This window comes from Acipenser ruthenus, chromosome 55 (assembly GCF_902713425.1).
Source record: "Acipenser ruthenus chromosome 55, fAciRut3.2 maternal haplotype, whole genome shotgun sequence".
Classification (NCBI taxonomy): domain Eukaryota; kingdom Metazoa; phylum Chordata; class Actinopteri; order Acipenseriformes; family Acipenseridae; genus Acipenser; species Acipenser ruthenus.
In genome coordinates, this window is record NC_081243.1 from 6,573,656 (window position 1) to 6,596,848 (window position 23,193).

The 23,193-nt window shown below is 38.3% G+C and overlaps 3 protein-coding genes across 3 annotated transcripts; all 3 read left to right on the forward strand.

Moving 5' to 3' along the window:
• The first annotated feature begins 4,944 nt into the window (after window positions 1-4,944).
• LOC117967553 (histone H2B 1/2-like) lies at window positions 4,945-9,473 on the forward strand. Its single transcript, XM_034914775.2, has 2 exons — window positions 4,945-4,971; window positions 6,410-9,473. The coding sequence occupies exons 1-2, from the start codon at window positions 4,945-4,947 to the stop codon at window positions 6,854-6,856; spliced, it is 474 nt and encodes a 157-aa protein (XP_034770666.1). The 3' UTR covers window positions 6,857-9,473.
• Window positions 9,474-13,431: 3,958 nt separating this feature from the next.
• LOC117967546 (histone H2B 1/2-like) lies at window positions 13,432-14,701 on the forward strand. Its single transcript, XM_059017118.1, has 2 exons — window positions 13,432-13,445; window positions 14,212-14,701. Exons 1-2 carry the CDS (start codon window positions 13,432-13,434, stop codon window positions 14,654-14,656), a joined length of 459 nt encoding a protein of 152 aa, XP_058873101.1. The 3' UTR covers window positions 14,657-14,701.
• Window positions 14,702-15,506: 805 nt separating this feature from the next.
• LOC117421735 (histone H2B 1/2-like) lies at window positions 15,507-22,516 on the forward strand. Its single transcript, XM_059017119.1, has 2 exons — window positions 15,507-15,527; window positions 22,024-22,516. Exons 1-2 carry the CDS (start codon window positions 15,507-15,509, stop codon window positions 22,468-22,470), a joined length of 468 nt encoding a protein of 155 aa, XP_058873102.1. The 3' UTR covers window positions 22,471-22,516.
• The last annotated feature ends 677 nt before the right edge of the window (window positions 22,517-23,193 follow it).

A 23,193-nucleotide genomic window follows, 5' to 3' on the forward strand; every position in this document is an offset into this window, starting at 1 on the left:
CTTCATAGTCTTACTTCGTTATTATTGTTAAGATTTTGATCCACAACAGAATTGTGTTGCTCTTTTGATCTTGAGATGCCAGTTTGAAACATCTGGATCGAGAGATAATGTATCTTGTGATCTTGACATAAGAAATTTGTTACTATGTTTTCCCTGTCCTTAATGAGCCACCGTAGTTTTGGACTTTTAGAAACATTTTAATAATACCTGTCAGGCTCTGTAAATATAATGTTTTCTGTTTTAGATCGTGTTCCACAAGCTGCTGGGAAGTGTGAGCTGGGAATGAGCTCTCCTACCCCCAGTGGATTTTTCCATTCAGACAGGTGGAGTTCTTCCTATTGCAGAATGAGAAGCTTCCAAAATGCGAGCGACATGAACCATTGCCTTCAGGGGAAACTGCAGGGCAGGACTGCAGTTTCCAGTCGGTCGTGTCCACAGGTTGCTGTGGAAGGGAAACTAAGTTCAGCGTGTTGGTGCTGGAGCCCCAGTCTATCTGGCCTCTGTGCTCGAGTACCTGACTGCTGAAATCCTGGAGCTCGCCGGGAACGCCGCCCGGGACAACAAGAAAACCAGAATCATCCCGCGTCACCTGCAGCTCGCTGTCCGCAATGATGAGGAGCTCAACAAGCTGATGGGAGGCGTCACCATCCCTCAGGGCAGAGTGTTACCCAACATCCAGGCCATGCTGCTGCCCAAGAAAACCGAGAAGCCTGCCAAGAAATAAATCATTCCGACCATTCTGAGAGCTATACAACCCAAAAGGCTCTTTCAAGAGCTACCCACTTTTTTCAGTAAGATAAATTTCAAATTATAGCACATTCTAAGCATGAGACAGTTAGTAAACAATGTGACTTTTGACACAAATCAGCTACTTTGACCACTTTCCCAACAAGTTAGACAAAAAGTTACAGGGCATGAAATCTTCCTCTGCTATTCAAATCTGAAATCAGTTAAAAAATATCTTCTATCAATCAAACAGTACAGCCGTTTTAGTAACCGCATCAACTGCTTTTCTTCCTTACTTTTTGAAACAACTGCCGTTTTGACCATTTTCCCAAAGAGTTAGACAAAAAGTTAGAGCATATTAAATCTTCCTCTACTTCTCTGCTATTCTAATCTGAAATAACTTTTACCAATCAAGAGGTACACCTGTTTTAGTAACCGCACCAACTAAATTTTCTCTAACGTTTTATAAACAACTGAAATGTTGATCAATTTCCCTAAAGCAAGCCCCACAACTTTACTTGTAAAGTTACCATCTAGTTTTAATTGAATCTTTTTTCCTCTTTGCCACAAAGAAGAGTTTTAGTCTATTTTGGGATGTTTTTGCTGTACAATACAATTAAACACAATCTGTCTCGTTTCATTGCAAACATATGTAACGTATTTTTAAATACTGTAGGACCTATTATATGACACTGGATTGTTAAACATAAAGTTTTCTTCCAATGCCATGTATCTTTCAATAGAATAGCTTATTGTGACTCTGAATAACAAAGCACACAATGATAAACGTAAGAGAAGGAGCGCAAACTGGGCGGGGACAGGGGCTGTGTCATAGAATGCGCGCAACATTCAAATGATCCAATCAATTATTGAGTCTGTGGAATATAACCAATGAGGAACATAAACCCACCCTAAATGACTCGTATCCTATCAGAGCAGCTAAGTTACACAATACATTCTTTGGTATGGGCTTGTGTGTGCTATATTATAGTTTTCAGAGTCTGTGATACTGTGTAGAAGAGTTTAAAAATGGCACGAACCAACCAAACTCGTAAATCCACCAGTGGGAAGGCGCCCAGAAAGCAGCTCGCTACCAAGGCTGCCCGAAAGAGCGCCCCCGCTACCGGCGGCATGAGGAAACCTCACCGTTACAGGCCCGGGACTGTGGCTCTCAGGGAGATCCACCACTATCAGAAATCCACGAGTTGCTGATCCACAAGCTGCCCTTCCAGCGGCTGGTCCGAGAAATCACTCAGGATTTCAAGACCGACCTGGGCTTCCAGAGCTCCGCTGTCATGGTGCTGCAGGAGGCTAGCAAGGCTTACCTGGTTGGGCTGTTTGAGGACACCAACCAGTGTGCCATTCACGCCAAGAGAGTCATCATCATGCCCAAAGACATCAAGCTGGCCCGCCGAACCCGTGAAGAATACACGTAAACTGCATGACCTGTAAAAAAAACAAAATGAAACCCAAAGGTTTTAAGAGCTACCCACTTCTCTGAAAGTGTTATATTCCAATAACTATTATTATTAATTGTCTAATACATTTATTATTATTTATTTCTTAGCAGACATTTAGCAATTAGAATGTTTATGTATATATATATATATATATAGAATGGAAGTAGATTGTTTTTGTTTTCTTCCCAACGTTTGTTTTTATAACTATCGAATATAATGGTTTTGTTACTTAGATGGAAAGAAAGGCCACATTGAGACAAACTAGAATCTGAGATAATCAGGCAGTGTGGTCCAGTGGTTAAAGTCCATCACTTGTAACCACAAGGTCACCGGTTCAAATCCAGCCACTGACTCCCTGTGATCCAAAGCAAGTCATTTAACCTCTTTGGGCTCCATCCTGTGGATGAGATGTTAAATCAATGTCCTATTGTAAGTGACTCTGCATATAATGCACAGTTCACAGCCTACCTCTTTAAAGCGCTTTGTGATGGTGGTCCACTATGAAATGTGCTATGTAAAAAATATTATTATTTATTTTTTTTAACAATTTTTTATTTTTATTGTAATCTTTACAATGTGGGGAGGGGGGAGAAAAAGTTGAATACATAAACTTGTAAAAATACATATATAAAAACATAAATAAAGCATAAAATAAAAATACATTAATCATAATATACCACAATACAGGTTTAGCTGTAGGGTGACTCTACAATACGCCAGTGGATTGAATATTCCACATACAAACTAAACGGTAAAAAGGGTTTGCTTTGACTAACTTAAATAACAGGAATATCTTGATAAGCAGATGTAGAGCTTGATATTTCAGCTGTTTAATTTTGTTTTGAAGACTTTATTTGACTACACTACTACTTTTTATTTAAACAGCAGATTACCTACAGTATGTGTTTTGTTTATACACCGCTATGGATGTGGTGTACGCTCTGAAGCGCCAGGGTCGCTCTCTGTACGGATTCGGAGGGTAGAGATTTGGACACAAACACGAACACAAAGGCTCTTTTAAGAGCCGCCCATCCTTTCATTTTAAGGAGCTTTAAATTATAAAACAAACTACAGTTAGGAAACCAGTACAATGTTTAAAAGGAAGGGAGGGGGTGTAACTGCTGTTTTATTACTAATTTAGACTTATTTCACACTGTGTTTCTGGATCATTTTTAGATTAAACTAGTGTTAGATTTCTTTAGCTCCTAAACACAGATCTGGCTCTTGCTGAAACGTTTAAGTATGTAATTGAATAAATCTATTGAATGGAATACAATAAAAAGTAAACCTTTCTGTTAACAATGATTAAATACAAGCTCAGTTAAGCCGAGCCCCCCTGTGCAAAACTAAAGCCTGACAACATTTTTTTTTTTTTTAATCTTACCCAATTTTGTTTTCCTAAACCAGTAAAATAAAAGCAGTACATCCTGACCCAAAGCTTATTAAATCCACAACTTCGTCTTTTCTGAATTCGAGGCGAAGAATCATCATTCAAGCTGCTGTGAAACAATAGGTATCTTAAATAGAAGTAAGTCTAAAAGCATCAATATTGATATTGTGTTTCAACATTTAAACTTGTTAATGAGCACAAAAAAGTAACCTGGGTTTCAGAATATATTTGTATATATAGAATAACTATATATACAAATATATAGTTATACAGAATAACTAAAACAGAGGTAAAACAAAGGTCAGAGAGCCATTGGCAAACTCAGACCACAACATGGTCTAATTTGAACTATTTTATAAAACCCCAAAAGTAATGAATAAAGGTTTACAATTTTAGAAAAGCAAACTACAAAGGTATGAAACAGAGACTAACAGAAGTAGATTGGAGTAAAATAGAGAAAACATAAACAGAAAAAAAGATGGCTGTTTTTTAAAAATGTAGTACTAGAGGCACAAAACAATTACATCCCAAAAGTAGACAAATCACAATCTAAAACAAATTGGCCAAAATGGTTTAATAGATCAATTAAAAAAAATATTCAGTGAAAAAAGGCACTTTACAGAGCCTTTAAAAGGGACCAAAAACAAAGCACACAAATAGAGTACTTGGAACTGCAAACACAAGTCAAAAAGGAAGCTAGAAAGGCCAAGAGAGAGATAGAAATCAATATTGGTAAGGGGGCTAAAACCAATTCCAAAATGTTTTTCCAATATTACAACAGCAAGAGAACATTCAAAGAGGAGGTTAAATGTCTAGGAGACACAAATGGCTAAATCATAGATGAAGAAAAAAAATAGCAAATATATTAAATGATTACTTCTCACAGGTTTTTACAAAGGAGGACACAGACAACATGCCCCTCATGTCGACCTGTTCCTATCCAATTTTAAATAACTTTAGCATAACAGAGGCAGAAGTGTTAAAGTGACTAGGAGCTCTTAAAATAAACAAATCCCCTAGGCCAGATGAGATCCTCCCATTAGTACTCAAAGAAATGAAATAAATTATTTACAAACCGCAAACCAAGATCATGCAACAGTCTCTTGACACAGGGGTTGTACCGACAGACTGGAAAATAGCAAACGTAATACCGATCCACAAAAAGGGAGAGAAAACCGAACCAGGTAACTACAGACCAGTAAGCCTGACTTCTATTATATGTAAACTTATGGAAACTATAATAAGATCCAAAATGGAAAATTACCTACATGGTAACAATATCCTGGGAGACAGCCAGCATGGTTTTAGAAAAGGGAGATTCTGTCTAACTAACCTACTTGACTTGACTTTGAGGATGCAACATTGAAAATGGATAACTTCAAAGCATACTACATGGTCTATTTAGATTTCCAGAAAGCTTTTGACAAAGTCTCGCATAAAAGATTAATTCTCAAACTGAACGCAGTAGGGATTCAAGGAAATGCATGCACATGGATTAGGGAGTGGTTAACAGGTAGAAAACAGAAAGTACTGATTAGAGGAGAAACCTCAAAATGGAGTGAGGTAACCAGTGGAGTAACACAGGGATCAGTATTTTTTCCTCTGCTATTCCTAATCTACATTAATGATTTAGATTCTGGTAGGGTAAGGAAACTCGTTAAATTTGCAGACGACACAAAAATTGGAGGAGTGGCAAACACTGTTGAAGCAGCAAAGGTCATTCAAAATGATCCTGACAACATTAAAAATTGGGCAGACACATGGCAAATGACATTTAATAGAGAAAAGTGTAAAGTATTGCATGCAGGCAATAAAAATGTGCATTATAAATATCATATGGGAGATAGTAAAATTGAAGAAGGGAACTATGTAAAAGACCTAGGAGTTTATGTTGACTCAGAAATGTCTTCATCTAGACAATGTGGGGAAGCTATAAAAAATGCTAACAAGATGCTTGGATATATTGTGAGAAGTGTTGAATTTAAATCAAGGGAAGTAATGTTAAAACTCCACAATGCATTAGTAAGACCTCACCTAGAATATTGTGTTCAGTTCTGGTCACCTCGTTACAAAAAGGATATTGCTGCTCTAGAAAGAGTGCAAAGAGCAACCAGAATTATCCCGGGTTTAAAAGGCATGTTGTATGCAGACAGGCTAAAATAATTGAATTTATTCAGTCTTGAACAAAGAAGACTACGCGGCGATCTGATTCAAACATTCAAAATCCTAAAAGGTATAGACAATGTCAACCCGGGGGACTTCTTTGACTTGAAAAAAGAAAAAAGGACCAGGGGTCATAAATGGAGATTAGATAAAGGGGCATTCAGAACAGAAAATAGTAGGCATTTTTTACACAGAGAATTGTGAGGGTCTGGAAACAACTCCCCCGTAATGTTGTTGAAGCTGACACCCTGGGATCCTTCAAGAAGCTGCTTGATGAGATTCTGGGATCAATAAGCTACTAACAACCAAACGAGCAAGATGGGCTGAATGGCCTCCTCTCGTTTGTAAACTTTCTTATGTTCTTATTTTCTTATTTGTTGTATATTTATGATGTATCTTGAGTGGGTTTAAGTATCAATGCAGATTGAATTATTGATGCATTTAATAAAAGAAAAGCAAAAGATCTGAACTAACCGTTGTAAAAAAGGCGCCGAGTTCATATCTGAACTCGAAAGAAAAATACACTCAGCTCCCGGCAAAGTTACGACCCCTTCTATTGCGTTTTCAGGACACAACCAATCACATCAAACACTTTGTCAACCGGGAGCGTTGCTTGGTTTGTAGTTGAGCATTCTCAAGCTAAAGGATTGTTGAGTAAGAATTTGCATAGAGACTGTATAAATACTGGGGCTGTGGGGCTGGTTACTTATTCATCTTTGAACTGCATCAGAGAAAGAAAATACCAGAACCAAAAGCTGCAGCCGCGCTGAAGAAAGACGCAAAGAAGGCTGTTGCCAAGATCCAGCCTAAGGGAGGAAAGAAGCGCAGAAAGACCAGGAAGGAGAGCTACGCTATCTACGTGTACAAAGTGCTGAAGCAGGTCCACCCCGACACCGGCATTTCTTCCAAGGCGATGGGCATCATGAACTCATTTGTCAACGACATTTTCGAGCGCATAGCCGGCGAGTCGTCCCTACTGGCTCACTACAACAAGCTCTCCACCATCATTTCCCGGGAGATGCAGACAGCCGTGCGCCTCCTGCTGCCCGGAGAGCTGGCCAAGCACACCGTGTCTGAGGGCACGAAGGCCGTCACCAAGTCCACCAGCTCCAAGTAAACCGAGACCGTCCCTGCTCCGTCCTTACAACAACGGTTTGATACCAGATCTACAAGTTATAATACACTCCTATAAAGTTAATAAACCGTGTTTGTTACATAGATTATTTGGTACTAAACATTTCATGAAAATCTACTTGGAAAATCAAATAAAACTACCAGAGTCACTATAGCCTACACTACACATCATTTAGATACAACCACAACAATATTTATCCATGAAATGTTAGTTAATTCAGCCGTAGTAATAGTATACACAATGACCTTTACAAAACATGCATGATCAAACACATTAACATCTTTGAGCTATAGGAAATGTAATGGATTTGTAGTAGAAGCCTAGTTAAATTACTGATGAGATGGTCAGTAAGCATCGTGGCCTTTCATTGTTTCTTATGCAAATATAGCTATCTTGGAGCAAACATGCTTTGTGGTTGTAGTTTTGTATACCGTTTTAAATAAAGAAATTATTTAAATTCCCCGCTGTCGTTGGTTAGACTATATTGGGGATTGTCTTAATATCCTGATTGCTTGTCTCACCCTGTCCCTGTGCATAAACTAATTGTAATAATTGATGGGAAGAAATGTTGCAAGTATATAACTTTTGCTGTGTGTTTTATAGCTTTATTCTAAATTAATTTTACTTTCCCAAAACAAACAGAGTTTCTTTAAACACAAAATATGTCATGGGGCGTTTCTAGTGGGGAATGGTTACAGTTTCAGTCGTGTCTAGGGGTTTCCCAGCTGTAAACAATATCCTGCATTTGTCGAGATATTAGAGTATGTTCACTTCATCCGTTATGCCTACACAAACTGGTTAGTTGTCACTGTAGTGTCCATGCGTTAACATGTCTGTCAATGCCTCTGCCGTACATCACACTCTTGAGATTATTAACTGAAATATCCTGTGCAACACGAAGAAAAGTTCATTCCAAACCCTTAACTGTTAATTCTTTATTATAAATGTAGGAGTTTGTAAATAAATGTTTACCTTGTGTATTTGAATCAATGCATTTGACCATATTGTTTGCCTATGGTTAAGTGGCATTCAAAATATCTATGTTTTAAGTTTTATGGTGGTTCATTTATCCTTGGTTGTTGGTGACTCTGCTCACCAACAGAGATGTCTGTTATCTTAGTTGCTCAGGTTGTGACAAGCGTCAGGCTTCAGGACACACCCAGCACTTAAATAAACATGTTGTTTTCCACATACAGGGACGAGGGAATGTTTGGTCACAATGGGCTTGCAGCCTAAAAGTGTCCATCTGATAATCTCTCTCTGTCCTTTTCAAAGTCATTCCAAGATGTATCTTAGAAACTGTTGGAAATACTGAAACAAATTGTCCATCAGTTGAATTGACTATGCCACAAACAAACTTCTCCAGTGACATTTGAACCAGGGATCTTCTTTATTGAAAACTTAAGCCCCTAGGCTCTAGAACTACCCCAAGCTTGTATGGATGTCACAGACATTTACTTTTGTACTGTGTGTGTGTGTGTGTGTGTGTGTGTGTGTGTGTTTGTGTGTGTGTGTGTGTGTGTGTGTGTGTGTGTGTGTGTGTGTGTGTGTGTGTAATGACTTTGTTTCTAAATAACATTGAAACGATTATGGCAGAAGACAAACAAATGTGAAAAAGTGCTAAATGTAAATTATTATTATTATGAGTTGTTATATTGGGATTTGGTCGTGAGTCACTAAGAAGAATGCTTGTATCTTATTTTTAGATGAAATGACATCTCTAAAAACTGCCTACAAAGGGTTGAAAGGCGAGCGTAATACATTATATTACTTAGTTTATAAACTGTAAACTGCACCATACAGCTTAATTGGCTGTGTCTCAATGCCCCTGGTCGCTAAATGTGCTTCTCCTATCATTGTTAGAGCTAACAAGAAAGAAAAGGTTTCAATTTGCCAGTGAATATTTGTGTTCTGTCTACTGCATGTGTTTCTACTTAAATATAATGAGCATTAGATACAATTTGATCATGTAAATGATCAAAAATAGATTCTCTATTTTACTTCAGTCGTGTTATAATTCCCCTGGTAAAAAATGAAATGGTGTTACAACCGCCCAACTCAGGGAGATATTTATTTACCTTCAAACTCTGGCTTTTTATTTTCAGGAACTTTTAAGAGGAGCCCCTCTGTCAAAGGGTCTGCATACTGTATTGTGAAGAATGTGGTTATCAGATGATTGCATTACACCCCAGATAGGGCAGGTGTAAGTTAGATAGCCATGTTTTTAGACACTTCGTTTTAACGAGTCAATTTGTAAACCAAGAAAAAATCCTTAAAGTGAATTTAGGATACCTCCAAAAATGTTTATTTGCAAAGAAAATGCTTATCATCTGCGTAAAATATTTGTTTGTGTTTATATATAAATGCATAAGTGTTTGTAGACTAAATGTACGCCTAAAAAATGTAAAATATCTGCTTACACACCCCGAACTATGTTTGTGTTGCATATAAATAACAAGAAGCAGAGGATACATCCTGTAACATGTAAGCACAATACAAGTGAACAGTTTTACAGAATATGGCTAAGTAGCTGTTTGTAAATATTTTAAATGTTTGGTAAGCAATGTTTTCTGATGAATAAATTGGATTATTTAAAAGATTTAACGTGTTTATTGCTTTTTAAAAATTTCAGTTAGCATAACTGAATTACCAGCACCACATGTTTCAATACTACACTGTGGTTGTTGGCAGAACATTGACACAAAAGCATTTCTAAAAGGACAATAATGTGAACACCACGAGGTTGGTTGGTCACTTGGCATCTTAAAACACCATATTCTTAGCTGGCCGTTTCAAACTGGACATTCCAAAGAACAGCCACCCCAGCTAATGAGGGGCCCAACTAGCATCTCTAAAGTTGAGCTATTTTCATCTTGGCTAAAATAACACTATGTAACACAATTTTTGTTCCTGGGTAGTAAGTGTTATTTCCTAATTGCTTATGCCTCAAAAGTATAGAAAATGGCTATTATTCCCCACAAACTTTGCTTTTGTGACCAGGACAGTGATATTTTGAAATGTACCTATTTCCAATGAGAAAACGGGTGAATTTGTGTCTTTTCGTTCACATAAACAACATAAGAGTCCAAATTAACATGTATTTATACTAAAGTAATACAAAAATGACTACAAAATATTTAGAAGTGAGTAATTTTCGAGATTTACGATTATACTGTAAATCACTTTCACAAATCAGCCCCTAAATGTAGTCTCCCATCATGTTCTCGTTATACTGTCCTTGGTAGTGGCGTTCAAAGTCCAGTATATCCTGGTGGAAGCGCTCGCCTTGCTCCTCTGAGTACGCTTCAATGTTCTCCTTGAATTTATCAAGATGAGCATCAAGGATATGGACTTTGAGGGACATCCTACAGCCCATTGTGCCATAGTTCTTCACCAGAGTCTCAACCAGCTCCACATGGTTTTCGGCCTTGTGATTGCCCAGGAAGCCCCGAACCACTGCGACAAAGCTGTTCCAAGCTGCTTTCTCTTTACTAGTGAGCTTCTTGGGGAATTCATTGCACTCCAGGATCTTCTTTATGTGTGGTCCGACGAAGACACCGACTTTGACCTTTGCCTCAGACAGCTTAGGGAAGAAGTCTTGAAGGTACTTGAAGGCTGCCGACTCCTTATCTAGAGCTCTGACAAATTGTTTCATAAGGCCCAATTTGATGTGCAGTGGTGGCATCAGCACCTTCCGGGGGTCCACCAGTGGCTCCCACTTGACGTTGTTCCTCCCCACAGAGAACTCGGTCCGCTGTAGCCAGTCCCACCTGTGGTAGAAAAATGCAGATATGTATCCATTTAGGCAGCTGGAACTAAACTGAACTGGTGGGCTTAAGGCCCCTGTCTTTATACTACTATTTATATTACTGGAAAGTTCTAGAAAGTTCTAGAAGTTACTCCAAGTTTATTCAGCACTGAATCTATCTGGAATGTTCTGGAAAATTGGTAAATTTCAAAATATCACTGTCCTGGTCACAAAAGCAAAGTTTGTGGGGAATAAAAGCCATTTTCTATACTTTTGAGGCATAAACAATTAGGAAACAACACTTACTACCCAGGAACAAAAAAAAAAAAAAAAAAATTGTTACACAGTGTAATTGTAACAAACTCTTGAACACTGTAGCTTGGAAGAATACAACTAACACACACACACATGCATGCACACACACACGCGCACACACATACACGCACACACACACACAGACACACACACACTCACCCACACACAGACACCCACAAAAACGCATAGAGAGAGCAAACTTTTGTTCTTAATTTCAGGGCTTTCAAACTTTGGCTTTCATTTCCAGGAACAAAACTGTGAAGTGTAAGGGCAACAAAAGTGAATAGTTGTACAGTGTGTGCCCCAAGTAGGCCTACCTGTTGTCAATATTTTCTGATGAATAAAATGTGTTTATATTGTTTTTTTTTTATTTCAGTTAACATTATAAGTGAATTACTAGAGCCACATTTTCTCCAGGAGTTCATTGTGGAACATTGACACAAAAGAGTTTCTGAAAGGACAGTCATGTGAATGAAGACAGATTTCACCGCAAGATTCCCACACTATAAAGCACTTTAATTGTAACACTCAAATGTTTTTCAAATGCTTTGTCATCAGAATCTTTTTCAGTTCTGAAAAGCTTTGATCTCTATGTATTTTCTTAGTTCCCCTCTAAAAATTCCCAGTCACGACATCCACGGTCTTGTACAACCTGAAAACACTGCCTGCAAAACAAAGATTGTTAGCCTAGTTGTTTAAGTCGATCAAGACACCTCTTTTCAGTGCTTTTCAATACATATTTCAGTACTACTACATGCCTGTGTGCACCACCATCCATATTCCAAACAACCGTCAGGACTAAACGTCGTCTGTCTTAGCCAGCAGCTCTGTGTGAAGATAAATGTCATTCTATCTGCCCTGTGCTAAGAACTCCCCAACAATTGTTTATCGCAGTTGCATTGCCGATTCTCTTGTGAAACTGGCTGGACAACCTCTAGATATCAGAGCAGGATGCAGCGGTTGGAGGCTTTGAAATGCACCGTCCACTTCTTCAGCTGTCTTGCTTCTCAAAGGGCCAGCCCCTGCATGCTTAGACAGCACAGCTGTACGCATTAAAATGTAACCTAAAACCATCATTGAAGTTTGAATACCGGCACATCTCTGGTTCATTTTGCCATTGCTACTCAATGTCAGAAACCACCGTTCCGTTTCTTTTAAAAAAATGTTCTCCCTATTTGGTTTATGCATTGTGCAAGCGTACTAGTCTGTTAACTGATTTGACCCTTATTTTCTTTATTATTATTTATTTCTTAGCAGATGCCCTTATCCAGAGTGATTTACAATTGCTAAAAGATATCACAAGATTTTTAAATACAATTACATTATTTTTCACATACAATTACCAATTTATACAGTTGGGTTTTTATTAGAGAAACCTAGGTAAAGTACCTTGCTCAAGGATACAACAGCAGTGTCCCCCATCTGGGATTGAACCCACGACCCTCCAGTCAAGAGTACAAAGCTCTAACCACTACGCCACACTGCTGCCCTTTATGCAAATACACCACTAGTCTGCACACCTTTTAACAGGCTGTCTGGAATAGTTTTTCGTGCAGTTTTCTGTAAATACATAACAGTCCTATGTATGAAAAACCTTTAAACGAGAGTGACATACTGTGACAGAAGTGTTCTATATAATTATTGAGAAGGGATATCTATACATTTTTGTCAATTTATTTAACACAAACACCAACACAGCCAATTCTTGTTTTAATTAACTTATAAATTGTTTACCATTCCCCTCTTTGAAACTGTTCTCATTCTACCTAAAGTAATTACAGCAAACTATTGTACAGCATCTTAAAATAAAACACACCAGTCACTTACTGCCTATAGGCTATCACCACAGGCCAGTGTAATCCCAGCCCCTCGCCCATGAGGGGGGCCTGCCGCTTGTACAATTGTCTCTCAGTTTGTCATGCTCACACAAGAATAGACACAGCCTAAGTTTGTTGCATTGTATTTTAAAACTGTTCTTTGTTTTAAGTAAATATGTTGTAACAAAGTTGGAAATTGTCTAAAATATGACCGCTGATAGTCAATGTTTGTAGCATATTTTTTGATGTTTTTAAGCTTTAAACTAAATAAACTTAAATAGACATTCATGATCCGTGCATTTCAGCATAAACACCGGGTTTCAAAGTGCTTAAATACTACTGTTTTGTTCAGTTGATAATCCTTCAGTCTGTAGTTTTGAAAACTTTTCTGTTTGTTTACTTCTGCATAAGCTTACAGGACACTCCAGCATTGCCAAGAGAGACCCAAACTGATCTTTCTGCACGGCTGGGTCAACATATGCCTTATTTTAATTTTATAAGTTTAAAAAAAAAAAATACAACAACAACTCTAGACTTTAGTTTTATTTACCGTTTTACGGTAGCAATTTGTTTTCTTTATATCAAAATTGACCTGAAGCTACAATCTTCAAAACTGTTACTTTAAAGCCACACACATGCCCCTTAACCGAGTTAAAACTTCTGTAAAAACTACAATCATGCGACAGGAAAGGTAGAGGCACTTCCACAACGCCCTGAGCACACTGGGGGAACTGCCAGCCACACTCGCAATTCTCTCTGTTTGTTCAGATACAGACAAGCACTGACACTGAAATGTTTGCAGCGTCTTATTTTAAAACTGTTTTTTAAGTAAATACATTGTAACAAGTTTAACATAGTGGCAGCCGATAGTCAAGGTTTGTATTCTTTTTTTTATTATTGGGCATTTTAATGTTTTAAACTCAAGACACTTGGTACGGACATTTCAGAAGCCAACCGTGCTGTTTTACACGTGCTTGTACATCCAGCTGTGTAAAATAAATAATGCAATAACGTTTATAAAATGTTAACTTAACAATGTATACAAGGTCTCACATTATTTATTTATTTATTTGTGTGGGGTTAAGTATGTACATTTCTTAAACAGGTTGTTCCTAATTTTAAACATTTTGTCTTTTATTAAATATACACACTTCTTTGTTTAAAGCCATCCTGTGTCGCTTCCTTCTGTGTCGGGGCAATATAGCTCTGGACATGCAGCCTCTACACGTGTTAACAATTCACATTTCTCCCCTTTTAAATTGCAACCTTGTTTTTACCATTTATTGCAAAGATTCGCCGTTTGGTTCTGTACCGTTTCTTATCTTCGAACAACCCTTCTATTGCGTTTTCAGGACACAACCAATCACATCGAACACATTGTCACCCGGGAGCGTTGCTTGGTTTTTTAGTTGAACATTCTCAAGTCAAAGGATTGTTGAGTAAGAATTTGCATAGAGACTGTATAAATACTGGGGCTGTGGGGCTGGTTACATATTCATCTTTGAACTGCGTCAGAGAAAGAAAATACCAGAACCGAAAGCTGCAGCCGCGCTGAAGAAAGGCTCCAAGAAGGCTGTTGCCAAGATCCAGCCTAAAGGAGGAAAGAAGCGCAGAAAGACCAGGAAGGAGAGCTACGCGATCTACGTGTACAAAGTGCTGAAGCAGGTCCACCCCGACACCGGCATCTCTTCCAAGGCGATGGGCATCATGAACTCGTTTGTCAACGACATTTTCGAGCGCATCGCCGGCGAGTCGTCCCGCCTGGCTCACTACAACAAGCGCTCCACCATCACTTCCCGGGAGATCCAGACAGCCGTGCGCCTCCTGCTGCCCGGAGAGCTGGCCAAGCACTCCGTGTCTGAGGGCACCAAGGCCGTCACCAAGTATACCAGCTCCAAGTAAACCGAGACCGTCCCTGCTCCATCCTTACAACAACAACGGTTTGATACCGGATCTACAAGTTATAATACATTCCTATAAAGTTAATAAACCGTGTTTGTTACATAGATTATTTGGTACTAAACATTTCATGAAAATCTACTTGGAAAATCAAATACAACTACCAGAGTCACTATAGCCTACACTACACAACATTTAGATACAACTACAACAATATTTATCCATGAAATGTTAGTTAATTCAGCCGTAGTAATAGTATACACACTGACCTTAACAAAACATGCATGATCAAACACATTAACATCTTTGAGCTATAGGAAAAGTAATGAATTTGTAGTAGAAGCCTAGTTAAATTACTGATGAGATGGTCAGTAAGCATCGTGGCCTTTCATTGTTTCTTATGCAAATATAGCTATCTTGGAGCAAACATGCTTTGTGGTTGTAGTTTTGTATACCGTTTTAAATAAAGAACTTATTTAAATTCCCCGCTGTCGTTGGTTAGACTATATTGGGGATTGTCTTAATATCCTGATTGCTTATCTCACCCTGTCCCTGTGCATAAACTAATTATAATAATTGATGGGAAGAAATGTTGCAAGTATATAACTTTTGTTGTGTGTTTTATAGCTTTATTCTAAATTAATTTTACTTTCCCAAGACAAACAGAGTTTCTTTAAACACAAAATATGTCATGGGGCGTTTCTAGTGGAGAATGGTTACAGTTTCAGTCGTGTCTAGGGGTTTCCCAGCTGTAAACAATATCCTGCATTTGTCGAGATATTAGAATTTGTTCACTTCATCCGCTATGCCTACACAAACTGGTTAGTTGTCACTGTAGTGTCCATGCGTTAACATGTCTGTCAATGCCTCTGCCGTACATCACACTCTTGAGATTATTAACTGAAATATCCTGTGCAACACGAAGAAAAGTTCATTCCAAACCCTTAACTGTTAATTCTTTATTATAAATGTAGGAGTTTGTAAATAAATGTTAACCTTGTTATTTGAATCAATGCATTTGACCATATTGCTTGCCTATGGTTAAGTGGCATTCAAAATATCTATGCTTTAAGTTTTAGGGTGGTTCATTTATCCTTGGTTGTTGGTGACTCTGCTCACCAACAGAGTTGTCTGTTATCTTAGTTGCTCAGGTTGTGACAAGCGTCAGGCTTCAGGACACACCCAGCACTTACATAAACATGTTGTTTTCCACATACAGGGGCGAGGGAATGTTTGGTCACAATGGGCTTGCAGCCTAAAAGTGTCCATCTGATAATCTCTCTCTGTCCTTTTAAAAGTCATTCCAAGATGTATCTTAGAAACTGTTGGAAATACTGAAACAAATTGTCCATCAGTTGAATTGACTATGCCACAAACAAACTTCTCTAGTGACATTTGAACCAGGGATCTTCTTTATTGAAAACTTAAGCCCCTAGGCTCTAGAACTACCCCAAGCTTATATGGATGTCACAGTCATTTATTTTTGTACTGTGTGTGTGTGTGTGTGTGTGTGTGTGTGTGTGTGTGTGTGTGTGTGTGTGTGTTTAATGACTTTGTTTCTTACTAACATTGAAACGATTATGGCAGAAGACAAACAAATGTGAAAAAGTGCTAAATGTAAATTATTATTATTATGAGTTGTTATATTGGGATTTGGTCGTGAGTCACTAAGAAGAATGCTTGTATCTTATTTTTAGATGAAATGACATCTCTAAAAACTGCCTACAAAGGGTTGAAAGGCGAGCGTAATACATTATATTACTTAGTTTATAAACTGTAAACTGCACCATACAGCTTAATTGGCTGTGTCTCAATGCCCCTGGTCGCTAAAAGTGCTTCTCCTATCATTGTTAGAGCTAACAAGAAAGAAAAGGTTTAAATTTGCCAGTGAATATTTGTGTTCTGTCTACTGCATGTGTTTTCTACTTAAATATAATGAGCATTAGATACAATTTGATCATGTAAATGATCAAAAATAGTTTCTCTATTTTACTTCAGTCGTGTTATAATTCCCCTGGTAAAAAATGAAATGGTGTTACAACCGCCCAGCTCAGGGAGATATTTATTTTCCTTCAGACTCTGGCTTTTTATTTTCAGGAACTTTTAAGAGGAGCCCCTCTGTCAAAGGGTCTGCATACTGTATTGTGAAGAATGTGGTTATCAGATGATTGCATTACACCCCAGATAGGGCAGGTGTAAGTTAGATAGCCATGAGAGACGCCAAGTTAAAGAAGAGCCCCTCACCCCCTTGTTTTTAGACACTTCGTTTTAACGAGTCAATTTGTAAACCAAGAAAAAATCCTTAAAGTGAATTTAGGATACCTCCAAAAATGTTTATTTGCAAAGAAAATGCTTATCATCTGCGTAAAATATTTGTTTGTGTTTATATATAAATGCATAAGTGTTTGTAGACTAAATGTACGCCTAAAAAATGTAAAATATCTGCTTACACACCCCGAACTATGTTTGTGTTGCATATAAATAACAAGAAGCAGAGGATACATCCTGTAACATGTAAGCACAATACAAGTGAACAGTTTTACAGAATATGGCTAAGTAGCTGTTTGTAAATATTTTAAATGTTTGGTAAGCAATGTTTTCTGATGAATAAATTGGATTATTTAAAAGATTTAACTTGTTTATTGCTTTTTAAAAATTTCAGTTAGCATAACTGAATTACCAGCTCCACATGTTTCAATACTACACTGTAGTTGTTGGCAGAACATTGACACAAAAGCATTTCTAAAAGGACAATAATGTGAACACCACGAGGTTGGTTGGTCACTTGGCATCTTAAAACACCATATTCTTAGCTGGCCGTTTCAAACTGGACATTCCAAAGAACAGCCACCCCAGCTAATGAGGGGCCCAACTAGCATCTCTAAAGTTGAGCTATTTTCATCTTGGCTAAAATAACACTATGTAACACAATTTTTGTTCCTGGGTAGTAAGTGTTATTTCCTAATTGCTTATGCCTCAAAAGTATAGAAAATGGCTATTATTCCCCACAAACTTTGCTTTTGTGACCAGGACAGTGATATTTTGAAATGTACCTATTTCCAATGAGAAAACGGGTGAATTTGTGTCTTTTCGTTCACATAAAGTCAGAAAAAAACAACATAAGAGTCCAAATTAACATGTATTTATACTAAAGTAATACAAAAATGACTACAAAATATTTAGAAGTGAGTAATTTTCGAGATTTACGATTATACTGTAAATCACTTTCACAAATCAGCCCCTAAATGTAGTCTCCCATCATGTTCTCGTTATACTGTCCTTGGTAGTGGCGTTCAAAGTCCAGTATATCCTGGTGGAAGCGCTCGCCTTGCTCCTCTGAGTACGCTTCAATGTTCTCCTTGAATTTATCAAGATGAGCATCAAGGATATGGACTTTGAGGGACATCCTACAGCCCATTGTGCCGTTTTTCTTCACCAGAGTCTCAACCAGCTCCACATGGTTTTCGGCCTTGTGATTGCCCAGGAAGCCCCGAACCACTGCGACAAAGCTGTTCCAAGCTGCTTTCTCTTTACTAGTGAGCTTCTTGGGGAATTCATTGCACTCCAGGATCTTCTTTATGTGTGGTCCGACGAAGACACCGACTTTGACCTTTGCCTCAGACAGCTTAGGGAAGAAGTCTTGAAGGTACTTGAAGGCTGCCGACTCCTTATCTAGAGCTCTGACAAATTGTTTCATAAGGCCCAATTTGATGTGCAGTGGTGGCATCAGCACCTTCCGGGGGTCCACCAGTGGCTCCCACTTGACGTTGTTCCTCCCCACAGAGAACTCGGTCCGCTGTGGCCAGTCCCACCTGTGGTAGAAAAATGCAGAAATGTATCCATTTAGGCAGCTGGAACTAAACTGAACTGGTGGGCTTAAGGCCCCTGTCTTTATACTACTATTTATATTACTGGAAAGTTCTAGAAAGTTCTAGAAGTTACTCCAAGTTTATTCAGCACTGAATCTATCTGGAATGTTCTGGAAAATTGGTAAATTTCAAAATATCACTGTCCTGGTCACAAAAGCAAAGTTTGTGGGGAATAAAAGCCATTTTCTATACTTTTGAGGCATAAACAATTAGGAAACAACACTTACTACCCAGGAACAAAAAAAAAAAAATATTGTTACACAGTGTAATTGTAACAAACTCTTGAACACCGTAGCTTGGAAGAATACAACTAACACACACGCATGCATGCACACACACACGCGCACACACAGACACGCACACACACACGCGCACACACAGACACTCACCCACACACAGACACCCACAAAAACGCATAGAGAGAGCAAACTTTTGTTCTTAATTTCAGGGCTTTCAAACTTTGGCTTTCATTTCCAGGAACAAAACTGTGAAGTGTAAGGGCAACAAAAGTGAATAGTTGTACAGTGTGTGCCCCAAGTAGGCCTACCTGTTGTCAATATTTTCTGATGAATAAAATGTGTTTATATTGTTTTTTTTTATTTCAGTTAACATTATAAGTGAATTACTAGAGCCACATTTTCTCCAGGAGTTCATTGTGGAACATTGACACAAAAGAGTTTCTGAAAGGACAGTCATGTGAATGAAGACAGATTTCACCGCAAGATTCCCACACTATAAAGCACTTTAATTGTAACACTCAAATGTTTTTCAAATGCTTTGTCATCAGAATCTTTTTCAGTTCTGAAAAGCTTTGATCTCTATGTATTTTCTTAGTTCCCCTCTAAAAATTCCCAGTCACGACATCCACGGTCTTGTACAACCTGAAAACACTGCCTGCAAAACAAAGATTGTTAGCCTAGTTGTTTAAGTCGATCAAGACACCTCTTTTCAGTGCTTTTCAATACATATTTCAGTACTACTACATGCCTGTGTGCACCACCATCCATATTCCAAACAACCGTCAGGACTAAACGTCGTCTGTCTTAGCCAGCAGCTCTGTGTGAAGATAAATGTCATTCTATCTGCCCTGTGCTAAGAACTCCCCAACAATTGTTTATCGCAGTTGCATTGCCGATTCTCTTGTGAAACTGGCCGGACAACCTCTAGATATCAGCGCAGGATGCAGCGGTTGGAGGCTTTGAAATGCACCGTCCACTTCTTCAGCTGTCTTGCTTCTCAAAGGGCCAGCCCCTGCATGCTTAGACAGCACAGCTGTACGCATTAAAATGTAACCTAAAACCATCATTGAAGTTTGAATACCGGCACATCTCTGGTTCATTTTGCCATTGCTACTCAATGTCAGAAACCACCGTTCCGTTTCTTTTAAAAAAATGTTCTCCCTATTTGGTTTATGCATTGTGCAAGCGTACTAGTCTGTTAACTGATTTGACCCTTATTTTCTTTATTATTATTTATTTCTTAGCAGATGCCCTTATCCAGAGTGATTTACAATTGCTAAAAGATATCACAAGATTTTTAAATACAATTACATTATTTTTCACATACAATTACCAATTTATACAGTTGGGTTTTTATTAGAGAAATCTAGGTAAAGTACCTTGCTCAAGGATACAACAGCAGTGTCCCCCTTCTGGGATTGAACCCACGACCCTCCAGTCAAGAGTACAAAGCTCTAACCACTACGCCACACTGCTGCCCTTTATGCAAGTACACCACTAGTCTGCACACCTTTTAACAGGCTGTCTGGAATAGTTTTTCGTGCAGTTTTCTGTAAATACATAACAGTCCTATGTATGAAAAACCTTTAAACGAGAGTGACATACTGTGACAGAAGTGTTCTATATAATTATTGAGAAGGGCTATCTATACATTTTTGTCAATTTATTTAACACAAACACCAACACAGCCAATTCTTGTTTTAATTAACTTATAAATTGTTTACCATTCCCCTCTTTGAAACTGTTCTCATTCTACCTAAAGTAATTACAGCAAACTATTGTACAGCATCTTAAAATAAAACACACCAGTCACTTACTGCCTATAGGCTATCACCACAGGCCAGTGTAATCCCAGCCCCTCGCCCATGAGGGGGGCCTGCCGCTTGTACAATTGTCTCTCAGTTTGTCATGCTCACACAAGAATAGACACAGCCTAAGTTTGTTGCATTGTATTTTAAAACTGTTCTTTGTTTTAAGTAAATATGTTGTAACAAAGTTGGAAATTGTCTAAAATATGACCGCTGATAGTCAATGTTTGTAGCATATTTTTTGATGTTTTTAAGCTTTAAACTAAATAAACTTAAATAGACATTCACGATCCGTGCATTTCAGCATAAACACCGGGTTTCAAAGTGCTTAAATACTACTGTTTTGTTCAGTTGATAATCCTTCAGTCTGTAGTTTTGAAAACTTTTCTGTTTGTTTACTTCTGCATAAGCTTACAGGACACTCCAGCATTGCCAAGAGAGACCCAAACTGATCTTTCTGCACGGCTGGGTCAACATATGCCTTATTTTAATTTTATAAGTTTAAAAAAAAAAATACAACAACAACTCTAGACTTTAGTTTTACTTACCGTTTTACGGTAGCAATTTGTTTTCTTTATATCAAAATTGACCTGAAGCTACAATCTTCAAAACTGTTACTTTAAAGCCACACACATGCCCCTTAACCGAGTTAAAACTTCTGTAAAAACTACAATCATGTGACAGGAAAGGTAGAGGCACTTCCACAACGCCCTGAGCACACTGGGGGAACTGCCAGCCACACTCGCAATTCTCTCTGTTTTTTCAGATACAGACAAGCACTGACACTGAAATGTTTGCAGCGTCTTATTTTAAAACTGTTTTTTAAGTAAATACATTGTAACAAGTTTAACATAGTGGCAGCCGATAGTCAAGGTTTGTATTCTTTTTTTTTATTATTGGGCATTTTAATGTTTTAAACTCAAGACACTTGGTACGGACATTTCAGAAGCCAACCGTGCTGTTTTACACGTGCTTGTACATCCAGCTGTGTAAAATAAATAATGCAATAACGTTTATAAAATGTTAACTTAACAATGTATACAAGGTCTCACATTATTTATTTATTTATTTGTGTGGGGTTAAGTATGTACATTTCTTAAACAGGTTGTTCCTAATTTTAAACATTTTGTCTTTTATTAAATATACACACTTCTCTGTTTAAAGCCATCCTGTGTCGCTTCCTTCTGTGTCGGGGCAATATAGCTCTGGACATGCAGCCTCTACACGTGTTAACAATTCACATTTCTCCCCTTTTAAATTGCAACCTTGTTTTTACCATTTATTGCAAAGATTCGCCGTTTGGTTCTGTACCGTTTCTTATCTTCGAACAACCCTTCTATTGCGTTTTCAGGACACAACCAATCACATCGAACACATTGTCACCCGGGAGCGTTGCTTGGTTTTTTAGTTGAACATTCTCAAGTCAAAGGATTGTTGAGTAAGAATTTGCATAGAGACTGTATAAATACTGGGGCTGTGGGGCTGGTTACATATTCATCTTTGAACTGCGTCAGAGAAAGAAAATACCAGAACCGAAAGCTGCAGCCGCGCTGAAGAAAGGCTCCAAGAAGGCTGTTGCCAAGATCCAGCCTAAAGGAGGAAAGAAGCGCAGAAAGACCAGGAAGGAGAGCTACGCGATCTACGTGTACAAAGTGCTGAAGCAGGTCCACCCCGACACCGGCATCTCTTCCAAGGCGATGGGCATCATGAACTCGTTTGTCAACGACATTTTCGAGCGCATCGCCGGCGAGTCGTCCCGCCTGGCTCACTACAACAAGCGCTCCACCATCACTTCCCGGGAGATCCAGACAGCCGTGCGCCTCCTGCTGCCCGGAGAGCTGGCCAAGCACTCCGTGTCTGAGGGCACCAAGGCCGTCACCAAGTATACCAGCTCCAAGTAAACCGAGACCGTCCCTGCTCCATCCTTACAACAACAACGGTTTGATACCGGATCTACAAGTTATAATACATTCCTATAAAGTTAATAAACCGTGTTTGTTACATAGATTATTTGGTACTAAACATTTCATGAAAATCTACTTGGAAAATCAAATACAACTACCAGAGTCACTATAGCCTACACTACACAACATTTAGATACAACTACAACAATATTTATCCATGAAATGTTAGTTAATTCAGCCGTAGTAATAGTATACACACTGACCTTAACAAAACATGCATGATCAAACACATTAACATCTTTGAGCTATAGGAAAAGTAATGAATTTGTAGTAGAAGCCTAGTTAAATTACTGATGAGATGGTCAGTAAGCATCGTGGCCTTTCATTGTTTCTTATGCAAATAGAGCTATCTTGGAGCAAACATGCTTTGTGGTTGTAGTTTTGTATACCATTTTAAATAAAGAACTTATTTAAATTCCCCGCTGTCGTTGGTTAGACTATATTGGGGATTGTCTTAATATCCTGATTGCTTGTCTCACCCTGTTCCTGTGCATAAACTAATTGTAATAATTGATGGGAAGAAATGTTGCAAGTATATAACTTTTGTTGTGTGTTTTATAGCTTTATTCTAAATGATTTTTACTTTCCCAAAACAAACAGAGTTTCTTTAAACACAAAATATGTCATGGGGCGTTTCTAGTGGGGAATGGTTACAGTTTC